The sequence below is a fragment of the Drosophila willistoni genome, chromosome 3R (genome assembly GCF_018902025.1).
Source record: "Drosophila willistoni isolate 14030-0811.24 chromosome 3R, UCI_dwil_1.1, whole genome shotgun sequence".
Lineage (NCBI taxonomy): Eukaryota > Metazoa > Arthropoda > Insecta > Diptera > Drosophilidae > Drosophila > Drosophila willistoni.
The window spans coordinates 18815412-18840148 of NC_061086.1; the positions used below are offsets into that span (position 1 = coordinate 18815412).

General features: G+C 39.2%; 1 protein-coding gene across 6 annotated transcripts in view; it reads left to right on the top strand.

Annotated features, from left to right (window-relative positions):
* The window catches only part of LOC6647203 (polypyrimidine tract-binding protein 1), a 164209-nt gene that overhangs the window by 36670 nt on the left and 102802 nt on the right, over positions 1-24737 (top strand). For all 6 annotated transcript variants that reach the window (XM_023178867.2, XM_047013496.1, XM_023178866.2 and 3 more), the window contains one exon: positions 1891-1989. In XM_023178867.2, coding sequence (XP_023034635.1) covers positions 1891-1989 — 99 coding nt within the window. The remainder of the gene's footprint in view (positions 1-1890; positions 1990-24737) is intronic.

A 24737-nucleotide genomic window follows, 5' to 3' on the forward strand; every position in this document is an offset into this window, starting at 1 on the left:
TCCGTTTGTTGTCGTCATTAAAATGCAAGCGCGCGACCACGGCTGGCTGCACTTTGCTGCCACTACTTTTTGATAATGATAATGATGACGACGACGACAAGAACCGACGCCGACGACGACAACTACGACGACTTTGAATGGGCAAATGGAACATCAGTCCCATTATGCGGAATTCTATTAATTAGTTTACCAAGCAGCGCGTGTAAGTGACACTTTTGTAGCACTTAAAGCAATTTGCTGTGAAATGCGTAAACAAACTGACAGGCAACACTGACAGCAGCCGCCAGTCAGTCAGTATCTGTCAGCAAGTAAGTAAATATATATACTACAAGTATATAGAAATATCCAAATATTGTTCTAAATTATTCGATTCCTAATTCATATTTGGCTAAGAGGTGGTAATCGATGCCATTGACAAGTCATTTTGTTGCTGTCGTTACTGAGGACCACCTTGGTCTAATATGTAGGGGGCGTACCCTGTACTTATTAAGTAAGTGGGTATGATTAACATATTGAAATGCACAAGATCAAGAAATCAGGGAATTTCTCAAATAGTAAGAGATCTTACACTAGAGTTCTGTTTTTCTTGCAGGGTATGGAACAATCGGTTCAAAAGTTTAGAGCGTTTTGGTTTTGTAAATGTAATGCGATAGGAAATCTGTTTTCAAAATTCAATATGAAAATTTGTCTTCTTGTGTGTTGATTGAAGGAGGGAAAAAGTTGGAAGAGAACACACAAAACTATAAACAAGGCCGGAAATTGAGATGTGTGCATAATATATGTACATACATATCTATGTATATAAATATCTGTGGCAAGTGCATATGACTTGCAACTATTTATGTTTGGGCTATGTTTCGACTCTAAGTTATTGTGTGACTAGTTTGGCTATGTTGTCACGGCCATGCAAAAGTTTTTTGACAAACATTTGCCACTTTGTCATGGCAATTTTAATTTTCAACCAATTTCTCTTCCCGGTTGCCACTGCCGCTGGTGCTGCTGCTGCTTGTGATTTTGTACTTTGTGCTGGGTAGTATTTTTTTTTTTTTTGTCGCCGCTCGTATTTTAACAAAGTTGAAAAGTTTTTATTGGTTTAAAGGAGGGCGCAAAGAGGGAAGAAGGACAAAAAAAATATACGAAAAGGGCAAGTAGGGCCAAAATGGAGAGCTATACATAGAAGGAGGTTATGATTTATTTGGCGCAACGAAATGAAGCCATCAAAAGCGCGTTGGGATCGTTACGCAAAAACGGAAATGACAATGCTGATGGACGTGGCACCAAATGCAGTTGTGATTTCCCCCCACGACGTGCATACATATGTGTGTGTGTGTGTGTGTGTGTGTGTTTCTTTGTGTGGAAGGAGGAGGATTCAATGGGTGTGCAACTGCACAGGATGCCCGTTAAAACGCGTGAAATTGAAAAGGCGAAAAATTGCATTGCCAAAAGCAGCATAAATGCATTGCAGACTGTAAAACACTTTATGTGTGAGGCCATCCGCGCTACCATTCAACGATTTGATGGCTTCGATGGGGTCTCTGCTGATATGACCTGACCCGTGTCAGATCGGTAGTATTTATTTTCGTTTGTTTGACCTGAACAATAAGAAATGTGAAATGTGAGAGACATATTGCTGCTTGTCATACAGTTTGTAATCGTTTGCTTAAAATGTTTCAAAACTCTTTGCCTTTTCGCACTTTAAACCTTTATTTATATTTCAATTTATCATTTGGCTATACACCCCGGGCACAAATTATACTACTACTTACACTATTAATTAATGCATTTTTATATTTTTTATTTCCTAAAAATCCTAACTAAGTGCCGCCTAATCACACAATCTACTAACCTGTCTCTATCTTTCTCTGTGTTCTGTTTGATTTGCATTCACAGGTAGCGACCATGATGTCCTGCCCTCTTCCTATGTCATTACCGTTACCGATATCTTCAATACATAAATCAGAATTCACACCGGTTCACATTGGAGTTAAGGTAAGGTAACAAAGCTGTAAATCTAAAGAGGCAAACTTTACAAACGCGCCGCTCCTCTGTGCTGTGTAGCTATTACTTAAGCGGTATTTAAGGGGCAACATTTGTGTTCTATTATTAAATAGTAAATTAAGCGCATAAATGCGAAAATCATGTAAATCGGCAAATCTGCTCAACGACAACCATCCGACCCAATGGCAAGAGAAAGTCAACAAGTGTTGCAAGCGTCAAATGCTAAATGTAAATGTTGCCAACAAAACTGGAGCATAAACCCCTCCCCCGCACCGCACACACAAACACACATGTCACACGGGATGGCCAAGAGAGAGAAAGAGAGAGGGGGAGTGGGAAAAAGAGGCTAAAGAGGGCTGTGGTGTTTGGCCCATTGTTGACATTATTGCAAAACATATACAGAAACCCCCAACATACAAACACACACAATATAATGTGTGGCACTAAATCAAATTGTTGTTGCCAAGCTCTAGCAAAGGACGTGGCGGCGCTCCCACGACTGCTGCTCCTTGGTCTTCTTCTGCTTTGCTCCGCCTCATTTGACTACAACTTTAATACGAAGTGATCACATTTTAATGATACCAAAATGCACTGCACATTGTTTGCCCGCCGCTCGCTCGCTCGCTGTTGGAGAATAATGATGTCAAAAGCTTTCTACAAAATGCGTCACGTTTGATAAATGCTGCAGCATATTTTTCTTTATTTTGTTGTGTGTGATGTGTCCTTTCGTTTAAATGCCACACATAAATCTATTTTTGAATGAAGGAGCAATATTTTTCGGTGGGCTCCCTTCTTGTCGCCCCTTCCCCTCGCCCACATGGTGTTTGTATGCTCGAGTTGGTTGTATTTATTTTTTTTATCTAAAGGAAACTGTGCTTATTGTGAGCATAATGGACGCTCGTTAGCGCTGGGGGTACTACTACTGCGATATGATTGAAAGGACACGGCAGGAGTTGCGTTTCTCCATTTTTTCGCCTTTTTTTTTTTTGTTTGAGGGTTTAAAACAAACTTTAACCACTGCAATTGAATGATGATGGTGGTAGAGGGAAAAAAGAGTCTCATGCCCCATGGGGGGAAACAAGGCAAGGCAAGGCAAGGCTTAACCAATATAAATGCGCTTTTAATTTGTTCTCTTAGGTTTGCCTATGGCGAGCCTTTCTGTATGTCTGATTATCTGTATCTCTCTGTCCATTCGTGTGCTTTTGTTTTATTCTTTTGTTTTGTCATTTTGGGTTTAATAAATGATATCCTTTAGCCAAGCCAAGCACAAAACGAGTGAAAGAGATGTCCTATGATGTCCTTTTCATGGAAAATTACATTTCTGTGTAGCAGCAGCAGCAGCAGAAAAAACCCCAAAAGCAAAACCAAAAACCCCACAAGTCACGTCAAAGTGTGGTGACAACAACAGTGTGGAGAAGAGTAGGGGGAACTATTGCCAAGGGGGTAAAAATGCATTTGTTGTTGTGGGTAGAAAAACTTGTTGCTGCATGTCCTGCGGTAGCATTTTTGTTGATTGTGTTTTTGTTACTGACTTTTGCACATTTGCTCTCGAAATGCGACAATTTATTAACACAATTTCATGCATTTTATTTAAGCAAATTATTTTTAATTGAAAATTCCAAATAATTGCAAATATTTTATGCCTATCTCCCTTCCTTATAAACAAAAATGCATAAAAGTATGCTATGATTTTGTGACTAGCCAATAAATCTGCAGCAATCCAAATAAATTCCTTTTACCCATTTTGTTTTTTTTTTGCGGGGACACAAAAGGTTCACAAAGTTAATGAGCAGCCAATAAATTGTTGTTTATATTAAAAATTGTATAATACACACACACACACATTTAAACACACAAAATCTGCTGTAGCAGCAACGGCTTAATCGTTGACAGCCCTTTAATTATGAACCAAAAATTAACCACCACGCCAAACAGAACCAATCCTACCCAGCTCGACTCGACTGGACTCAACTTGACTCATCTTGGCCACGTGCTGATCTACCGCAGCTAATTAAGGCAAATCACAGGCCAGGCCCCAGTGATAACCGGTGATGGGTCATAGCCAGTTCATAAAAGAGTAGGCAAAAAATGTAAAAAAAAAAACAAAAACAAAAAAAAAACGCATATTATTTAATAAAACGCCAGCCAGACAACAAAAGTAGCCTCCAATTTAACGAGCTGCCAGCCGACGCGGCTGTTAAATCCAATTTCCCGCCCCGAGGTGCCAAACGGCAGAAACTTACACTTGACCGCGCGGCATAAATCACAACTGAGGCGGCACAACCCCAAACAGAGAAAGAGAGAGTGAGAGAGAGGGTGCATGTGGGTAGAGGGGGTGAAGAGGCTGGTGGGTGGTGTCTAGGGGCGGAGGCGTGAACTGCCCCAGAGTGCCATCTTCTTAGGTCATAAAAAAGAGGGAACGTTTAAAAAAAATAAAAATAAAGAGAAACACCGCGTAAAGGTGCGCTGGAAAAAATTATATTTAATAACACAAAAATAAGACAATGAAACGGTAAAAAAAAGAAAAGAAACGACAAAACGGAAAAACAAAAAAATGATGCAAGAAAAACACAAAAAAAAAATTGTAAATTTTATAGTCTTGAGGGAGGACAATGGACGGTCGGTTAGCATCCGTCTCTAAAGTACATATTCAAAATAGTAGATGAAATGGCTTGGTTTTTTTTCGTTTTTTTATGGAAAAGCTGTGCAAATTGAATGAAATTATACTGGAATTAACAATTTATGTTTGCAGCGGTAATAAAATATCTGCACAAAACTAGAGCAAAGTACTTAATTTCATAATATACACACACAAATCGTGTAAATTAGAAGCCAACCAATTTTTTATGTTTGGAATTTTAAATTTTTACAATCCTCCTCTCCAATTCATTCTTTTTAGTTGTGTAAGGCATGATAAAAGGGAACACGGTCTTCATTTTTAGATCAAGGAAGAAAAAGAAGTTCTTATTTTAGCAATCTTTATTGATATTGTGTAGCAATGTTTTTGATAGATTGACAGGCCTTTGAGTCCTGAAAAGTTCCGGTATACAGAATAAAGCCAAGAAGTTTTTGCTGCTATATCAAAGCAGCGGGCAAACGACGCATGACTATGACATCAGTGCACTCAGGCCCTTTAAGTAGCCTTTTGGCCCTGTCATGGCACTAGCCCGTCCATTGCACTAACCTCGATTTTCAACCTGACCCGGATGGCCAGCCAGAACTTCCGCTTTTGGCTCCTTGTTCCTTTGCTGGTACTGTATACTTTTGTTGTTGCTTCTGTTATGTCTTTCTGTTTCATACGCATACATTTGTTTTCCTTATGCTTCTTATTAATAATTTAAGATACGCTTTACGTAAGACGACGACGCATTGTTCTTGTTTGACTGTCTGTATGTATGTCTGTCTGTCTATCTTGTCTTGCTTGTCTGTGTATATGCCGCTCTGTTTTATCCTTACAAAGGATTGCGTTTCAGTTACATTTTCGAGCGTTGTGTTAAGCGCTGCGCTCGCCCAGCATACACAAGCAACCACCATCCTTTAGTTTTTTCTTTCTTTTTTCACTGTACTTTTTTGTTGTTTTTTGTTGGCTGGCTTTGTTTTTTATTTCCACTCAAATTGTTTTATTTGCAGCCCAGACCCCAGACGCCTGGCTTTATTACGGCGATTTTTCTTGAACGCATTTCGTGAACTGAGCTGAGCTGAGCTCAGACTCGGGCCCGAGGTTGAGGTGTATCTTTATTCTTCTTTTTTTTTACCTCTTGCGCTCGCTCGTTTGTACCTTTTGTAATTTTTATGATATTATTTCTCTACCCAAGCCAAACTCAGCTGCTGCCCCCCAACACACCCAACCAACCACCCAACCTATCAACCGTTTTTACTCTTCTACCAACTTTTGATATGCGTTTCGTTTCTTTCGGTTTGCTTATTTCTTTCTCATCGTCGTCGTCTTCGTCGTCTCGGCGTTATTTTCTTTATTATTGTAATTCATATAAAAATACAGTAGTTGCTTGCCTTTTGTGTTATTTGCCTTGGTAAAAGGAGACAGAGAGAAAGAGAGAGATAGAGTAAGGGAAACCTTTTCGAGAAATTAAAAAGGAAAGCGCATAAGAAGGGAAACTGAAATCTGCCGAAATCCGTGCCGCACACATTATAAGAAGCACAATACCATGAGAGAGGATTAAAGCGCGCCCACCGCATGATGAGTTTTAGCATGTGTGTGTGTGTGTGTGTGTGTTGTCCTTGCCGACCATTTGGTTTTGATTTTTGCCAGCTCCGTTCTTTGTATGGCTGTTGGTGTGGTGTGGCAAGCGTTAAAAATTATAGTTATTTAGTGTGATTGTTTGTTGTTGTTGCTGCTGCTGCTTTTACTGTTGTTGGTTAGGTGTAATTTGTTTTCTTTCAGCATAATAAGAAACTGCTGTATCCACCGCATTTGACATGCACACACGCCATCTTTTAAAATGAAAATTGCGTTGAGCCATTAGGCCACACTGGAAAATGAAGCATAGAGAGAACAAATGAAAGAAGGAAAAGAGTGAGGGAGAGGAGGAGTGTGAGTGAAAGAGTAAGGGGCAAAAAGGCGCCTAATTATTCCCCCGTCTACATCATTAAACGAAAAATATTATAGCATGCTTTTGTGCGTGTCCAAACTATTAAGGCGCACGCAGTTATACCCAGTTAACAGTTGTGGCAGTTAGCCAAGAGTGAGAAAACAACAAGAAGGCATATTATACTCGTACGTAACACGAAACGAGCATAAATACTTGTAAGATGTTTGTTGTTTCGTTTTCCCTTTTTTTTTGTTTTGTTTTTTGTTGGTTGATGATACCACCACGCCTTGTTTGTTAGTGTAAGTATAAGTCAATTCCAGAACTATCTCGCAAACAGACATACCACGCAGAACAACTTGTTGTGGCATAGAAATCGAAAAGGGATAGACATTAATTTCAATTAAGGCGTTGCCGCCTGCCCCCCCAATTGAAACGCCCCCACACTCAAGCGCCAGTTCCTGATAGTGCTGCCTTCGAATGTTGTTCTGTTGGTTTAGCTACTTGTCGTCTTGTCGTATGTTGCTTGAATCGTTGTCCCGCCATATCCTTACCCTGCAGCATTCAAGTCATTGCTGTTGCCGTTTTTCTTGCTCTTCTTGTTGTTCTTCTTCTTTTAAACATGCGTTTTGTTTGTGTGTGCGACAAACCGAGCGCGCATTATTTATTATAGTTGTATTTGCTGCTACAACAAAAACGACAAAAAGGACAACAAGAAGAACAATGTCTTGCCGCAGTGGTAGAAATTACACGAAATGATGCAATTCCCAGATGTCTCGTTAAAGTTTCAAAAACCATAGCATACATTTAAGGGTACGGCCACCAAAACTAGCAAAGAGCAATGCAACAAATAGTTTTGCCCTAACATTTCTTAATTCTGTCTAAAAGAACTTTAAAGTATGTTAAGAAATTATCATAAATTGTGTATTCTCCTGTTAGAGAAATCATTTCTATTGTATTTGAAGTCTTAAAGCTTGTTAACAAACAAGCCAATTACTGAAGATTGTTGAGAGGGCTGCCTTTTCTTTCATTCAACAATGGGCCAACATCTGCGGCTTTAAGCCAGGTACACCCCCTTCAAAGCAAACGAATTTCTCTTGGCAAACCCTTTACATACCACCGCCACCCACCATCAGGTGTTGGTAGCAAACAGCATTTCTCCCGCACCCAGTGCTCCCCGCCTCCACCCCGGGGTTCAGACCAAAAGGTGTATGCTAGTGTACAACAACCAAGTATATACACATCCTTCGAACCATTGTTGACTTTGGCTTTACAGTTCAATATTTATTTTCGCGATTTTCACGCCGGGCATCAGAAAGATTGCTTTCTTTTGCAACGATGGCTCCCAAAACGAAGTGAAAGCCAGCAACAAAGGAGTCGTTGTCGTTCTCATCGCATGTGGACATGACAAACAAACGGACACATGCATTAGTTGGGCTTAAGTGTCTCTCGCTTCTGTCCCTTGCTCCCTTGGTGTGTGTGTGTGTGTTTGTCGATGAGGCAGCATTGTCTGCAGGTGCACGCCAAAAAAACTTGTTGACCAAACTGAAAGATAAACACACACACACACACACACACAGACTCCGAAAGAGAAACTTTTGCTTTGTACAAAGTGTTGGGCAAGGACAAACATTGCCTTTTGCCGAAATAAGCATTATAAAATTTACAAAAACTTTTCAATTGAAAGCGAAACTAAGTAAGAGAGAAGACACAGACGACAACAGTAGAGAAAGTTTTTGAAATTTCAGCCAGCCAGTCAGTGAACGATAGAGAAATTATGAGCGCACCTTGAGACAATGTCGCAAAAATGGCTCTGGCTTCACCCCGGCCCATCCTTGAACATCTAGTCTGCCTGCTTTGCGATTTATTTGCATGTGTGCCTATAAATTTGTAATAAAAACTGCAAACGACCGAAAAGACTGACGGCGAAGCCAGCCAACCAACCAACCAACCAACCAACCAACCAGCCATCCCTGTCTCTAATACAGTCATCAGTGAAAGGGTGTGACCCAAAATAAGAAAAAGGAGGAAGCCAACCTGGGTTGGGCTGGAAGAGATGGGGCTTGCTGGCTTTTGTTGTAACTCATTTGACATTATTATGTACACTTTTATGGCTGGCAAGGATCAACGTGCGAGTGCCAGTGTCAGTGTCAGTGCCAGTGGCTCTGTTTCAAGTGACTGAATGAGTTCCTACCCACTCACACTCCTCTCCCTTTGAGCTGGTAAGCATATTGATGCTGTGTCCTCTTCTCTAGGCATATCACGCATGCACATCAATAAATTTCCATGTGTCTCCTGTGGCCATGTACGGATGTGAGTCCCCATTCGCGTCATGTGTTGTGTGTGTGTGTGTGTGTTTGGGTCTTTTGTTGTAAAGTCCCGCACAAAGCTATGGGTAATTATTATTTTGGTTTATGATTTGAGGCATCTTTAGAATCTTTCACCGTTTATTGCCAAGGTGTTTTTCCTCCTTTTCTGTGGCATAAAATTTTGAACTTCAGAAAGTAGGCCAAACAATGGAAATACATTTTATTGCATTTTCCTCTGACACTTTTGGTTAACCTTTATGGCGCGTCGAATAGTTAATGCGCTTTTCATGTTGACTTTTATTTGTGTTGTTGTTTTTGTGCCGTTGATTAGGCCAGAATATGAATTTAAGTTTAGGTTTGCTTCTGCCTTTTTTGTGCCATACATAAATAACATTTTAAAAGCCAAATGTCACCACATGCCGAGGCCAACAAAGTGGAAGATTTGTGTGTGTGTGTGTAACAATAAAATGAAATAGAAAACTTTCAAATGGTTGGCCAGCAGCAACATGTTTTTGCACAGTGGGAATGCAACAAAATAAGCCATTTAAAAGTTTAGGTAACACGATATATCCAAAAAACTAGAACTAAGTTTGACACTGCCATCGAGAGAGATGTATAAGTGAAAATGTGTAAAATTTTAAATTGGTTAATGGTTAGAAAGCTTATTTTAGAAATAAGGAGATCTGAATGGTTTAAGAATAGTTATTAGGATTATATTTGGCATTCTTACTAACTTTTACCTTTATTCAGTCAACAAAAGAGGCTTTAACTTTTGTGTTTCTAACTTGCCACTTTTATATATTTTAATTTTTTAATAAAATACTACTCTCAGCAAATTCCTTTTTTGGGACCATTCTAAAAATTTTCAGGCAATATATCAGTGTTTACTATTTGCGCATTTTTGCTTCTATACTTTGCCACTGTACATGTTAACATAAAAGTGGAAATCATAAAAGCAATACATACATACATATATATAAATCCATATATGTACATGCATATATTTATATATATATTTCGCAGACGATATTCGCGTTCGTAGCATAGAAAGGAAATACACAAATATTGACATTGGTTATGCGATTGGCGTTGCTTGGGCTTTTCTTTATCCCTTCACTCAGTGGATGGTGTTAGGAAAGGGAAAACAGGGCGAGGGACGTCAAGTATCGCTCTCTCTTTGTATGGCTGTGTGTGTGTCTGTACGCACTTAAGGAAATGTGGCAAAGATTTTTACCTTTACGATGTCAATATAAATTTGTATTTACATTACATATAATAAAAGCCAAAGGCAACAGTGCCCGGCCATTCAATGCGATGCGATGCGACTCACGGATGATGCAACAAAAACAATTTTCTGATTTATGACGCAAAGAGTGCAGCACTCTGAAATAGAATGGCAACAACTGGCTGCTGGTTTGGTTGAGTTTGCAAAAGTCTCACAACCAAGCTCTAAGAGCAATATACATAGGCGACGTTTTTAATTCCATGGATAACAAAAGCACTTGTGGCAAAGTCCTTTCCTCCTTTCCTCATTCCCCGCCATACAAAAAAAAAAAAAAGAAATGGCGGCAAATAGCGCAAAATGGAGCAATAAGCCGAGGCCGAGCTCTAGCGAATGTAACTAGCAAAACGTCCTGGCAGATAAAAATCGAACTTAAGCGCAATGGGCCGTGGGGCAGCGTGTGTGGGCCATGTGGATGCAACAGCCAATGTGGCAGGCAACAGGCGCCTGCGATAACAATTTCTAATAAAACCGCATGACAGCCATTTGCTGCTCTATTCTGCTGCTGCTGCTGCTGCTGCTGCTGCTGCTTCAGCCCCTTTTAGTGAAGGGGCGAGTTCGCAATGCAGGATTATTGCACAGCATCCTTTGCTGCGCTTCTGCCCATAAAGTGTCATCCTAATATATGCCCAAAACGTTGCTCGAAGCTATATTATTGCCACCACTCGAAAGAGCACGAGAAGCAAGACAGAGCCAGGAGAGGAGGCCATATGGCGTCGATTTATATAATTGCTTAATTACTCAAATTCTGGTTGCAAAAGTTCAGAAGCCACTCAAAAACTTGCAGCAGCAGAAAATTAGCCATAATATTCAGAAGGAAAATAACTTTGCCAACTTTGCTTTCTTTTGAGTGAGATAGAGAGAAATGAGCGAAGAGAGGAGAATTTGGCAATTGAGTTGGGTGCAGAAATCACAGCCAGAAATCGGCGTGAAATACTTGTGGGTTCAAGTGGCAGCAACAGCCAACAAACCATTTTTTTTTTCTTCTCATCTACCGCTTCTTCTCTTAGAGTTTAAGCATTATTGAAAACTTTTTGCGCATACTTAAGGAAAATGAAAAAATCCAAAGCATAGGAAACTGGGTGAAAACGAAGAAGAACCCTTTTTTTTCCGCGCTCTCTATAGAAATTGTATGCAGATTCTGGCACCGCAACTTTCCTGGTTCTCGTTGTTGTTGCTGTTGTCGCCGCTTATTGCTCATTGTATCTCAACTTTTTGTATGCCAAGGGAAGCAAAATGTAGACGGTGGGTGGGGGCGACTGGTGCAGTATTTATTTATATATATTTTTGGCATCCTCAGATTCTTTTGTAAAAGAGTAGAGTAGGGGGTGAAGCGTGTCCTTGCCTATTTGTGTCTTGGGTCTTGTGTTTGTTACCCGCAATTTGTCTTAAGTGGCAAAAATCGTTCTAAAAAAGAAAAAAAAAAAGAAACTTTACTCACACCCCAAGTACCATCCGCTACGACCAATACTTTGCCATTCATTGCGTGCTCACGCGACACAGGCCTACAAAAAAAGTAAAGAAAAAATGGGAAAACAGAAGAGAAGAGTGTGAAAAAAGCGTAGAAAACGCTATAAAGTATGCAAAGCATTTGCATTTAGCATTCAACAAGACAAACACAAAATGAAGTGCGAAGCCAGAAGCCGCGACAAATTTTCAACTACCAAAACCAAACCGAACCAAAGCAAATGAATATAATTTAGCAATGAGATACGACTACAAAATACTCTTTTCTATGCACAGAGAGTAGTACAATTCAATTTGAAGAGTTGTTTACAGAAATGTATACACAAAGTGCAAAGAAATACAATGGAATTTTAGTTATGTTAATCATATTCTAAGGAAACAGATAGTTTAGCAAATTAAAACAAAGATGATTGTTGCTTAGTTTCTAAACGAATTAATTTGCCCAGTCATTGGACGGAAATAAAATAGGGTATGAACCAAAAAGGATGCATAGGAGTGAAAAAAAAGGGTTGCTGCCTTAGGGCTCAACCATGAACCGTGTTTTTTTTCCCTTCGTTTTCATGCCAGCGGCCAGGCTGAGGCTGGCTTTTGTGCTGACAAATTCAGGCGTGATAAGTTTTATGTGCGCTTATTTGACTGTTTTTAAATAGACCCCCAGAACCGAACAGCGAACAAGGGCCAAGGAGTCTCTTCCTATCCTTTCTTTTTTATTTCATTTCTGTTGTCTGCGTGTGCGTTTCTTTTTTTTCCTTGTCCGTCTCTAAGTCCTTGCCACGCAAAAGTTAAATAATTGATGTTGACAATCAACAAGGCAAATAAAGTAGAAGGCGATGAGAGAAATGAATGAATGCGCCTTAGATAAAATGGGCCAAGATGAAGAAGTGGTCGGTGTTTGTTGGTGGTGTGGTGTGGTGTGATGGCGGTGGTGGTGGTGCGGGTGCCCGTATCCTTACCCCTTTTCTGTTTCGGTTTGTTCTATGCTTTAGGAATTAATAAAGGCATTTTTTGTTGTTTTATTTTCTGTTAAGCTCTCCTCCTTTTTTTTCAACCGTTCAAGTGGGACCACGAAGCCGCTTAATTCAAACCATTTAAAATAAATTAATTTTATTTATGAGATAAAATTTTTTAGACGTGAAATGAAATAAATATATAAAGGACTGGACGTTTTAATGAGCTTTAGCTGGGCAATTCTGTTGTTCTGCTGTCTCTTCTGATTGCAGTCAATACAAAACTCAATTTAGTTTATCACTTTTAATTTTCTTTGTATCTATTTGTCAAAAATCGAGCCGAAACATAGTTGACTTCGTCTTGGTTCTTGTTAATCATTCATGCCATTTTCCAAATACGAATATCTATGTTCAGTTTCCATCGATTTCACTTTTCCTACATGAACCACCTTATACATATGTATATAGTATCACCCTCACCTGGCTATAAATATTAAAATCGAGAAATTTAACCCAAAAGGGGAAAAAGCGAAAACAGATAAGATAAAAATGTGTCAATTGGGAAATCTATTTTGCGGATTTGCGCGCACCACTCAATCAAAGACTGCGCCTAAAAACAGCCCACAAAATACACATATCAATACACACACATACAGGCACACACACACACCTGAGATGTCCACACATAAATAAAACATTTGCGGACTTGGCCAAAGGATGAAATGAGAGATGGATGACCCAATGGCGTAAGATGACAGCAGTTGCAGAGGAAGGGAGGACATACAGAGAAAATCCCTTTACGACAAGCTCAGAACAGAGAGAAGGAAGGTAGGAGGGGTGAAGGGCGCGGCAAAGGAAATGCGTAGAAAATGAAACGACGCTCTAAGGAGGTGGGTCATTTGGCTGACGGATTGAAAGAGGCAGGACAAAAGGGGGGCGGTGGGTTGGTAACAGAATGTAGGGGTTAGGTGGAGCGAACGCGCCCCCAGTCCGCCGTCTGTCTGTCTGTTCCTTTGCTTTGTTGTGTGCGCTTGGTCAAGCAGATACACTTTTCTTCTTTCTGGCCATGGGCATAAAAAATCCTGAATTCTGAACGCTTTTTGAGACATGACCATTTCAGCATGCAAGCTGAAATTGAAATTGGAATTGGTTGTGGAGAGGGTGGCACACAGGAGGAGGATGATGGGAGGGGGAGGGACAGTGGAAAAGAAGGAAAAAAACTGAAGGCGAAACGAAAATGAATTCTCCAATGACTGCTACTGCTTCGCCTAACTGGCCGGACAGCGAACAGAGAACCAGCTGGCTTCCTGCTGGGCTGAACGCATTTGGCTGGTGGCATAATTGGCGCTTATTTCCTGGACAGCTGGCCGACGAACGGACAAACGACTACGTCGCATTTCGTCAAATGTTTTGCTTTCTGTGTCATTTTTATTGGTCACTGGAGGATGAAGAGAGGTAGCTAGGAACAGATGCTTTGTGGAGGTCGCTCGCAGAGAGATTGTTGGGAGAGTTGGGGCAACTTCGTCGTCTCGTTGCTCTGTGATTGACAGCTGGCAAAGTTTTGCTTTTCCTTTCAGAAAGATTATGCATAAATCTCAATAAATTTCAATAAAAGTACGAAAGTTTGTTTGTTTTTTTTTTTTGCTCCTCGTTTTGGCTTTTAAACGGATTTTTCCTTTTTTTCGAAATTTAATTGCACGCAAGACTCGGAGTAAAAATAATATTGGTCTGTGGGTTCACGTCTTTGTGTCCCTTTTGCCTTGATTTCTGTGTGCAACTTTGTCAAATGAAGCGTATTAAAGCCAAAACTTTTAATTGGTCAAATGGCTGACATATTGTGCACTTAAGTGACTTATACACACACACACACACGCACACACAAACAGAGACACACAAAAAGTGTGTGCACTGTAATGTTGACTTTTGCACTTTTGTCGAGTCAAACAAACTAAACTTCTAAGCGGATTTTCGACATGTTTCAAAACTGCTTAGATGTCTCCTAGGTAAAGAAATGGAACCCCAGAGAGAGAGACACACAAGGAAAAGAGGTTAAGAGTTAAAAAGTAAGAGTTTCAAAGCTTAATTGGAAATATCTCTAGCTTATTCATTACTTTACCTTCTCATCCATTTGTTGTCTGCCCATCTGTCTGTCTGTCTGTCTCTCTGCCTGTCTCGCTATAAGATGTAAAAATCCATCTAATCACAATGCATTTGACATAGCAGAAGAAATCTCCGACACGACCATTTTAATCCCAAATATTTCAAGTCAATCAAGCAGCTTAAAAAGCGTAGCGTCAAGCAGTCAAAAATAGACAGACAGTCAGAAGAGTCGTTGGATGGTTGGACGGTAGGTTGGAGGGGCGGCTAAAGGCAAATCCTTAAGGATGTCAGAGAGTGAAGCGCAAAATATATTTATGTTTTGATAAAATATGCTAAAAATGAGATAAGCAGCAAGAAATCCCATTGGAGCCTACAGAAGTGAAAAACAAGTGCTGACACACACGTACACCCTCACACAGACACACCGAAAATACTCTTGTATTGGTCCAGCATGATGATGGCTGGGATTCAATTTCTCAAAGAGAATTTTTAAACAACTCAGAGAGAGAGAGAGAGAGAGAGAGAGCTGGGAAAATTCTGCGTAGCATTGCAAGTAAATTACAATTGAAGTGAATTTTTCATGGTGTCGACATCAGCAGCAACTGCCACACTAACAAGAAGAGCAAACCAGCTAAGACAGTCTCAGCCCTTTTAGCTGTTATTTGGCCCTTTGTGTGAGTGTGTTTGTATGTATGTGTGCGTACTATAACTACATAAAGCCAAAAGTCAAGAGAGAATCAACTTGTGTTGCGTCGAATGGAATCTCTCGAAACCTCAACCAAGAGCCCCGAAAAAGATTTGTTGGGTGCAAATTGAATGAAAGTGGCAGAAAAAATGTTGCTGAATTATGCAACAGCATTTCCTGATGTATAGGATAAGCTAATTTGCGCACATAAAAGCGAAAAAGGCAATCCAATCCAATCTGGTGTGCTTCCTCTGCAGCAAGGACGAGAGAAAATGGACTTAATGCCAAATATACATATATATTTCTAGCCATAGCCACTACTTGAATATATATATATATATATATACTTACATATATATTGGATGACAATATATGATGTCCGTTGTTGTTGCTGTTGTCTCTTGTCTGCCATCCATTTTAAAGCTAATAGCAGCCACTTCATTTGTGTAACTCGATGGCACTTCACACGTGACAATGACAACAACAACAACAAAGGCAACACCAGAGAAAAGGAGCAGCAGGAATCCGAACATCAAGCCCAGCCGGCATCAAAAAGACGCACGCACTAAACACACACACACACAGAAAGAGCTTCAAGTGTCTAACTGAGGGAGAAATTACATACGACAAAGTGTGGCAAAGAGTGTGCGTGTGTGTGTGTGTGTGTGTGTGTGCGAAATGTGTGGTGTGACTGCAAGTTTACAAAATCTTCAAAATAAATACGCCACCAGCCAAAGAAACAGCAGCAAGAGCAACAGCTGCCACTAGGGATTTGCATTAGCAGCTCGCTTTCCTCTAATGGTAAACATATGCAAAAGTAACGAGCGTGCAATGGGACCGTTAAAGTGCCGCACTCTATGGAGTAAAAGACCAAGAGCAAAAGAGCCAAAGCAAGTCAGGCAGCAAGTCAGTCAGCGAACGAAGAAACGAATAAACCCATCAGTAAAAGATCTGAGGATAAGAACACATCTTATCAATCCATGTAATTGGGCGTATTAAGCTAGCTTAAGCAATTGTTCTGGGGTAACCGCCTTGAATCGTGTCAATTCAATGTGTTTAATTTGTCAAAATATCTCCAAAGATATGTTTAATTGGTCGATGTTTGTTTGAGGTAATTGAAAATATCAATAAACTGTTTGTTAAACATTTAAAATTTAGTTTCTGGTGGTGGAATTTTTAACTTTTCTTAAAGTCATGCTTCCCAATGAGTTGCCAACTGCTATTAATGTAATTACTATACAGTTTAGGGATTCGAAATTTATTAAATCTCACAGATATTTAAAGCCCTAAAGTTTGTTAAACATAAGACATTTGAAGGACATCATAGCATTATGGCTTCTAATGACTTCGGCAATATAAATGTAAATTAATTATGAATTTTAGTTTTAATTTTTGTTATATAAATACTATAAAATGAATAATCTATTTCTGCATAAAATAGTGCAAATTAGTCAATTTTTAGATGATTTGGACAGTTTTGAACATGTTTTCACTGTTGCCAAGTCGTTAATTGGTTATAATTTTAGTTTGTCAGCGAAATGCGTTCAACTGTTAATTTGTTAATTAGATAATTAGTTGTTGTCAGAGTGATAATTACGACGATGACACGATTAACTCTCGAAAATGCAATGCAAAGAGTGCAATTGTCTGGTTAGTTGGCTGCAGTCAAGTGCTTTTTTGGGGGGATAAATAATGTTGCAGTTTAATGGCAGGCACGTCGCAACAATTTGTGCAATACGTCAGAAAGTGCCATCATCCCACCGCTTGCTCTTTTTATCATCATCTCGTTCTTTTTCTCTTTTACTTTTCCACTGGCAACGCCTTGAAATTAACACTTTTCAACCTAATTTGATATTCATGCATTCCTCATGAGACTGAAGGCGCTCGAGTGACTCAAAAAGAAAAACTTTATCCCGGCAAAAAGACTAACATGGAAGAGAGAAAGTGAGGAAGTAGTAAGGGACAGGGCGAGAGAGCCTTGTTGCAACGTCATCGTCATCGCCATCGCCAACGCCTTCAGAAGAAAAGTGTGAAAATTCCCCAACTGCGTTGCCGGCTCACTAGCATCTCCTTGGGATATGCCTTTTTATTTTTCGTTTCCTTTTTTTTTTTATCCTGCTTGCTTCTCTCCCGTTAATTTTTGCAGTCATGTTAATGATAAAAGCCAACAAAGGCAACAACGGCACAACGACTCGCTGTAAGCCGACCGGGTTTAGTCCCTTTTCGAAGAAGGCAACAACGTGGCGCCGCCTCCAGCAACTGTGTGTGTGTGTGTGTAAGCCTTTTTGACGGCCTCGTCCAACATTTCTTTGCATATAATTAAAAAGGCAGTGAGTAAAAGTAAAAACTTGCAGGCAGTCATGAATTCCCCACACTTTAAACCATAGAATTTTCTTTTTTTTGGTTATTGTTTGGCTTTGTTATTGTTTGCAGCAGTATCAGCGCCCATCCCCTGTTACTTTTTCCCCCCCATCCCTGTTAAACAGTTTGTAATTTCAGCCACAACATATTACGCTTTTTAGCCGTTTTAATGCCCATCATTGGCAGTTGGCTCTTGCCTCTTGGTTGCATTTCGTGTAAGCCTTTTAAGCTTTACTCTACTTTGCCAGTAAAACGCGCGTGCCCTTGGCCAGGCTCAAAGTGCTGTACGGCCTAGGCCGGCAGAGTGAGAGAGGAAACGGAAACGAAATCAGCGAAAACGAACATCAGAAATCGTTGCTTTTTCCCTCAAAACAAAATTATATTTCTCTCAGGAGATTCGCTTAATTTCATTGAATGTCAATTTAACGGCTTTTATATAGAAAATAAGTGAATATTATTTCTGTTTTTTTCATCCCTCTTTTTGGCTATTAGTGGGTAATATTTTATGCATGTGAACAAATTTTCCATTCTACCCTCTGAATTTTCTTTCAATTTTCTTTTTTCTGAGATTCTTCAATTTTAATTTGCATTCTTAGTTACCTTTTCATATGAATGTATATGTATATTGAGATGTGGTTGGGGGAGAGAGTTTGTCACAATTCAATCGGGGAGGCTTTAATAAATAAATACGAGTCGAAAATTACATTTGCCCCCGAGGGGACTAACAACAACAAACAACAGCAAGCTCTTCCCTCTCCTTTCACCCTTGTTTTTCTCTACTTTTTCACTTTCACTCGGAAAGTTTCTTCGTTCATGCATATGTGAAGGCAAAAGATTTGCCAGTTGCCAGTTCTCTGCCTGGTATTGTTTTTTGTTTCTTTCCTTTTTGCCAATTTGCAAATATGCACAAAAGGGTGGCAAATGAGAGAAAGACGAGGAGCAGGGGCAGACAAGCGGTAAAGCAAATAAACAGTTAATGCTTTTATGCAAATTTATGCCATTAACACAAATAAGCAGCCAGCCGAAATTTGAAAACAATTTGTCACTCAAAAGTCACTTTGGTTCCTTCCTCATCCGCATTCCCATTCCATCAACCACATTTTCGTCCTCTATACTCTCTTCCTCCTCCTTTTGCTCTGCTCCTTTTTTCACGTGTGCAAAAAGTGAAAATGCGAAACAAAAGGAGAGCAATACCGAAAAACAGAAAGCAAAATCAAAGCATAAATGACAAGTGCAGAAAATGTATCTAAGTGCCCCCCAGGCAAAGACAGGCATCCAGAAAATAAAAGATATCCCATAAACTCGCTTTGATGAGCCGAAGTTTTTATGTCCTTACTTTGACTCCTTGAGTATGCCATCTATTCGCTATATTCATTAAACTTTTTTTAAGCCCTCCATCTATTTATCTTTATGCCAATTGGAGGGCAATCAGTAGTCAGAGAAAAATTCATGAATTCTTGAGATTAACGACATTTTTCAATAGAGATCTAATTTGGACGCCCAATAAAACTTTTATAGATGAAACTCTTTTAAAAACGAGAAAAGTTTTCTTCGGAACTTTTCATGTTATACATCGATCCAAATGAAGGTCAAGGAATTAAAATGAAGATTGAAAATAATATTAGATACGTTTAATAGATAGAATTCTTTATATTCACTTATTTGACAACTTATTTTCAAAGGACTCTGGTGATTGTTTTAGAAGGGATTGAATTAGTCCGATCTGAGTCTGTTGAATTTCTCATTTTGTGTGGCAAACATCTAATAAATTCCTCTATACTCTATTAAAAGTGTATTAAAAGAAGCAATGGAAAACTGCAAATGAAGAGATGACTAGTCAGTGTGCTGTGTTTTCAAAATTGAGAACGAAGGCGACTGGTAATGACAACAGCAACAACAGCAGCTCCTTACTGACAAAAAGAAACAAAAAAATCAAAGTCACTGAAAATTAAAAGTAATTTGTTTGCTAAAACACCCAAGACATTAGATTGCTGGCAGGTGCCGGGGGGTGAGTGTGTGTGTGTGTGGATGATGGGATGGCAATTTGGGGAGAAGGGCAACCAAATTGAAATGTGAAACTCATGCCAAGTGGCAAGAAAAGAGACAAAAAAGCCCGCCAAGTGTGACAGTTATAAATAGAGCAGCAAATTTCATACAGATTAAGTCATTTCAATAGAATCAAAAGTGAGAGTTCTAGATTAGTGCGGGGGGATTTTAAAATGGTCTTGCCTAAGGTTTAAATTTGATTTAATTGACTTAACGGTATTCCCTGCCTCATCTTCGAAAATAAATCAGAATTTATTCAATTTAACGATTGGTTATTATTACCACCAGGATCTGGGAACACTTTAGGGTGTTAATTGTCGTTCTATTCTAACTTATTTCGATATCGATTAAAAAAAGCTTTAAATTATATTAGATATCTGAACTAGAGATGCAGAAACTGAATTTGGAAATGTGACTTTTTTCTTTTGGCAAGCATAAACTCTCAATATTTATCGTAAGACCAGAAACACAAAATAAGTCAAATTAAAAGAGAAAATGACAAGATAGCCTAGACTTTATTGCTTTATAGACTCAATAGATATTAAAGTAAAATAAATAAACTCTCTGACATTTCAAGTGAAACACAATTTTCATTTATTAGCTCGTTTCTAATATAACGCTCCCGACTGTTTTATTGTAGCCAAAGCCAAAAGAAAATCAAAGTGGCTTTCTTTGTATTCCATGAGTGTGTATATGTATGTACATTCATATATGCAAGTGTGTGTGCGTGCGTTGATTTCTCACTGCCAGCCTGAAAGTATGCAATGAACAAAAACGCATTAATAATTGAAATGCTGCTTTGGGTGCCCTTTTGCTTTTTGCTTGCTGCTCTCGTTTGTTGCTTTTGCTGCTGGTAAATTGATGCCGCCAGTGCAAGTGGCAAATTTATCAGGCCAACTAAAGTGTGGCATCACCTTAACAACAACAACAACAAGAGCAGCAGGAGCAGAAGTAAAAGTAACAAACTAAATTCCATTATAAAGTAAAACAACATTTAAATGAAATTACATTTATATTTATTTCATTTTTTATTTTGCTTACAAGCTTCGGCTGTACTTTTATTTTTAAGAATTTTTCCAATATTTTTTCTTGTATTAAATGTTCTTCTCTTTTTTTTGCAGGTGAGTTAATATTTGGATTTTCATATTCTTTCGACTCTCTTCTTTGAGGTTTGCTTTCCGTGAGTATGAATTTAAGTAGTGTAGTTGTTGTAGTAGTGGGTTAAAGAATATAAATCAGAATCTCTGATAATTATGATAAATGATAAAATATTTATGTGCTGTGCCTCCTATTCTCTCTGCCCACTAATAAAAAGCAAAATAAGAAATCGTCTCTCATTTTTTGATTTTTTTTTTTGTTTCGGTTTTTTGTTATTTGGCTTACGCTCGGCTCCTGTTGCTGTTCACTCAAAATAATAAATATATTTTCATTATGTTGTTATGGGTTGTTCCTGTTCCGCTAAATGATTGCCTTTTGTTTATTTATTATGTTAAACTTTTGCTGTTGTGCTGCTGCTGCTGCTGATGCAAAGTTTGGCATATTTTGTGAACTTTATTATTAGCTTTGGCAGGCCCAAAGGCTGATACTCGCCTCGATTCTCCTTCTCATCCTCTTTTGGCAACCATTTCCCCCAATCATTGCTTTTGCTTTCCATCCCCCGCTCTACAGTTCTCTCGATATGATGATGGAATATGGATTAAATTTGAATACTTTCGAGAAAAATACTTTTCTTCAAGCATTTCAATTAAAATGCCAAATGAAATGTTGCCGTTGTTGTTGTTGATGCCGTGTTGATGCTGCTGGGACATAAATTTCATCATATTGGCCACAAAACTTAGTTGAAGACTTTTGCCTAAATGCTTTTTGTGGTTCGTATTCATTTTCTCTTCTTCCTCCCAACATCCCCTTTTCACCACACACTTTTCTCAAGAGAAGCTCCTCTTCCAGTTCTTGGACGGTTTTGTCATGCAACAACTGGGAAACTGGTTTATAGTCTAGGTTTTATTTTGCAACCACAAATAATGAAATATTTTTCATAGTGCAAAAAGTCCCCTGGTGGTATGTGTGTTTAGTTTATGTGTGTGTCCGTGTGTGTGTGTTTGCCTTTTGGCTCTGACTTTGCTTCTTGAACTTGGCCCAAAGCGAAACGTGTGCGCCAGCGCACTGTCGCTTATACTATAGCTTGTTTGTTAGCTGATTTGTTGTTTGGCAACACGCGCATTGTTTGGCTTTGAAATTTGAATATGCCTGCAGTAGATTGGCTGAATGGAAGGGGGTTGTTGGGTGGGCTAATAGCTAAAACAGAGCATGCTATTGTTGTGGCTCGCGCGATACAAGTATGTGAAAATGTATCATAGCGTTGCAACTTCATTAGGGTCAATAAACGCCAGCTAAATGCTACTAGTGTATTCTAGCTACCTGGTTCTATAAATATAAGCAAGATCGTGACTTTAATTTCCGCACAACTCACAAAAGCTTTGCTTGGCTGCTTTTGTGTTCTATGTGTGTGTTTTCTAGTGGTGAATTTCGACGAAGATGAGAAAATGTTGCTGTTTGGTAATAAAAAAAGGAAGAATCGTTATTATTTTATGGATAATAAAGAGAAACTTTATCTTTTGGCATAGATCGATTTTTGCATGATTAATATCCTTCATTTGAAAGAACCTCCTTTTGGAGAATAATGCGAAATTTCTTCTATTTTATGACTGTTCTCAATCTTTGAAATTGTCTTTTTTGAAAGCCTCTTATTTAACTAACTCAAAAATGACTCTTAGAAATGACTAACGGAAACAAATTTCGGCAGGAAATATGATAAATTTGGGATTATTAAGATTCTTCAGGCATTTCTTTTTACAAGTTGGTAAGAAATAAGCCTTAGTGTACAGGGTTAAGTTTAGGTCTAGGTTATAGGTAGTAAAAACCTCCAAAAGTTTATTTATTTATATTATAATTTCTCGGCTAAAGCATAAAATCTGAACAATCCAAGCGAGGAAAGGAAAGGAAAGTAGTAAGATTAAGTAGTTTCGATTTCACATATTGCATTTGTGTATTTAAAATGCACTTTCGTTTCAATTTAATGCCATGTAATGTCATTTATTATTACTACTTGAGATTTCTGCATTTCAGGTTCGTCATTCTTACAAAAATATTTCCCATTCGCTCTTGATGGCAGCGGCAGCGACAGCAAATGGCAAATGCATGCAATGTATTGTGTCTAGTTCACACACATTGCTTGATGACGTCGCCATTTCCTCTTAACTAGTTTATTTTGTTGTTGCTGTTGTTGTTGTCTGGTTTTGTTACAAATTTAGTTGCAATTCATGAGAAATGAGAAACGCGACGAGCATAGACACAAGTGTGTTGTAATTTTCTCATGGTGTCTCTCAGAAGGAGGTAGCTAAATGTTCAAAGAGTTAACTAAAAAGTTGAAGTCTATGTGTGTGTGTGTGTTTGTATTGCCAAAATGGTCAACGTACTCGACATCTACAACACTAGCTTCACTGTTCCAGAGCTTCAGATTTTTACCATTGAAATGAAGTGGTTTGACTGGATTACTTACTGTGTTCCCTTTCTCTCTCTCTTCCTCTTTGTTTTTGTTGACTCTGCTCCAGACATTGGCATGCGTTTGCTGTAAAATCTGCATTCTTGCGAGGCCATTTAAATGCTGCTGCTTGCCATGATGATAATGATGATGATGTTGATGGTGATGATGATGATGATGTGACAATGATGATGCATACGTTAGAGAGTGGGCAAACGGTTGATGGAATTTTTCCAGACCAGGCAAGATGATAGCTTAGCCAGTTAGTCTGCGCATCAGTTGATGGTTTATCGTCTGCTGCGCCGCTGATTTGCCGCCGGAAGTTTGTCATCCGTTTGTTGATTTTCCATAGCTGTTAGTCGTAGTCGTAGTAGCAGTTGAGAAAACTCTACTACTGGTCTCTGTTATGTGAAAAGCTTATTTCCCCTTGGCTTATCCTTTTTGGCAATATGCTGTTGGCTAACAGAGACTAAAAGCTTTTCTGTTACCCATTTCCCCTTAATATTCTGGCTATGTATAACAGTTCTGTCTCTCTCTCTCTCTCTCTGCCTATCTTTCTCCGTTTCTCCTAAAACCGGTTTCTTCGCACACCAGTTGCGCATTTATTATGCATGCCTTTGCTCCTGTTTCGAAAGGCAGCGGCTTCGGCGGGGTTCTCCAAAGAGGATGTCGTAGGATATTGCTACGCGATGTGCAATGCACGCGGTTGGTGGTTTTTATTTTCGTTTGTGTGCCAAAAAGTCTTGGCTCTTGCTGCTGCTGCTTTTGCTTTTACCCCTCTAAGTGGCGACTCCACTGATTGCGATCAGTTTCTGTTTCTTGTGCTTTTGTTTTCTTGCCTGGTTTTGAAGCGGCCGCAATGGCGTTGACGGCATGCTCGTTAAACCTTGGCCTTGAGGCCCTTAAATGGTGTATTCGTCGCTGGTTTTGCTAACGAAAATTGTTGTTTCGTATCGGTTTTTATATTTTGCTTTTGTTTTTGGTGCCTTTTTTGCTTGGCCAAAACAGGCTTTTAGTTTAGTCTGGCCAACGCAGTGGCAATCGCGTTATTAACTGCTAGTGCTCTTGCCCGGCATGAAATCAAAATGTGGCTTGGCCTTCGCTTTCATTCTTTTTCAGTCTGCACTTATTTTACCTGTATATGTACCTGTCTGTCTGTCGGTCTGTATGTCTGTATCTGTGTGTTTGTGCGTGTGCTGCTTGTTGCCTCCTTTTGATTTCATTGAAAGTTCTGGCAGCTTAACATGCAGCTCATTAGCCGTTAGTTTCGTTTAGCCTCTCCAAAAAAACGGAAAAGAGAGAGGAGAAAACAAGAAACTCCTTGTTGTAAGTACCATAAATCGCAATTTAAACACTAGAGCCGGGATACCGTACTCAAGTTTTCCTTTGCCCTTTCTTGCAGTCTGCTGGTTAAATAATTCTAATCAAAGCAGCAAGAGGAGCCTTGCTGCCTC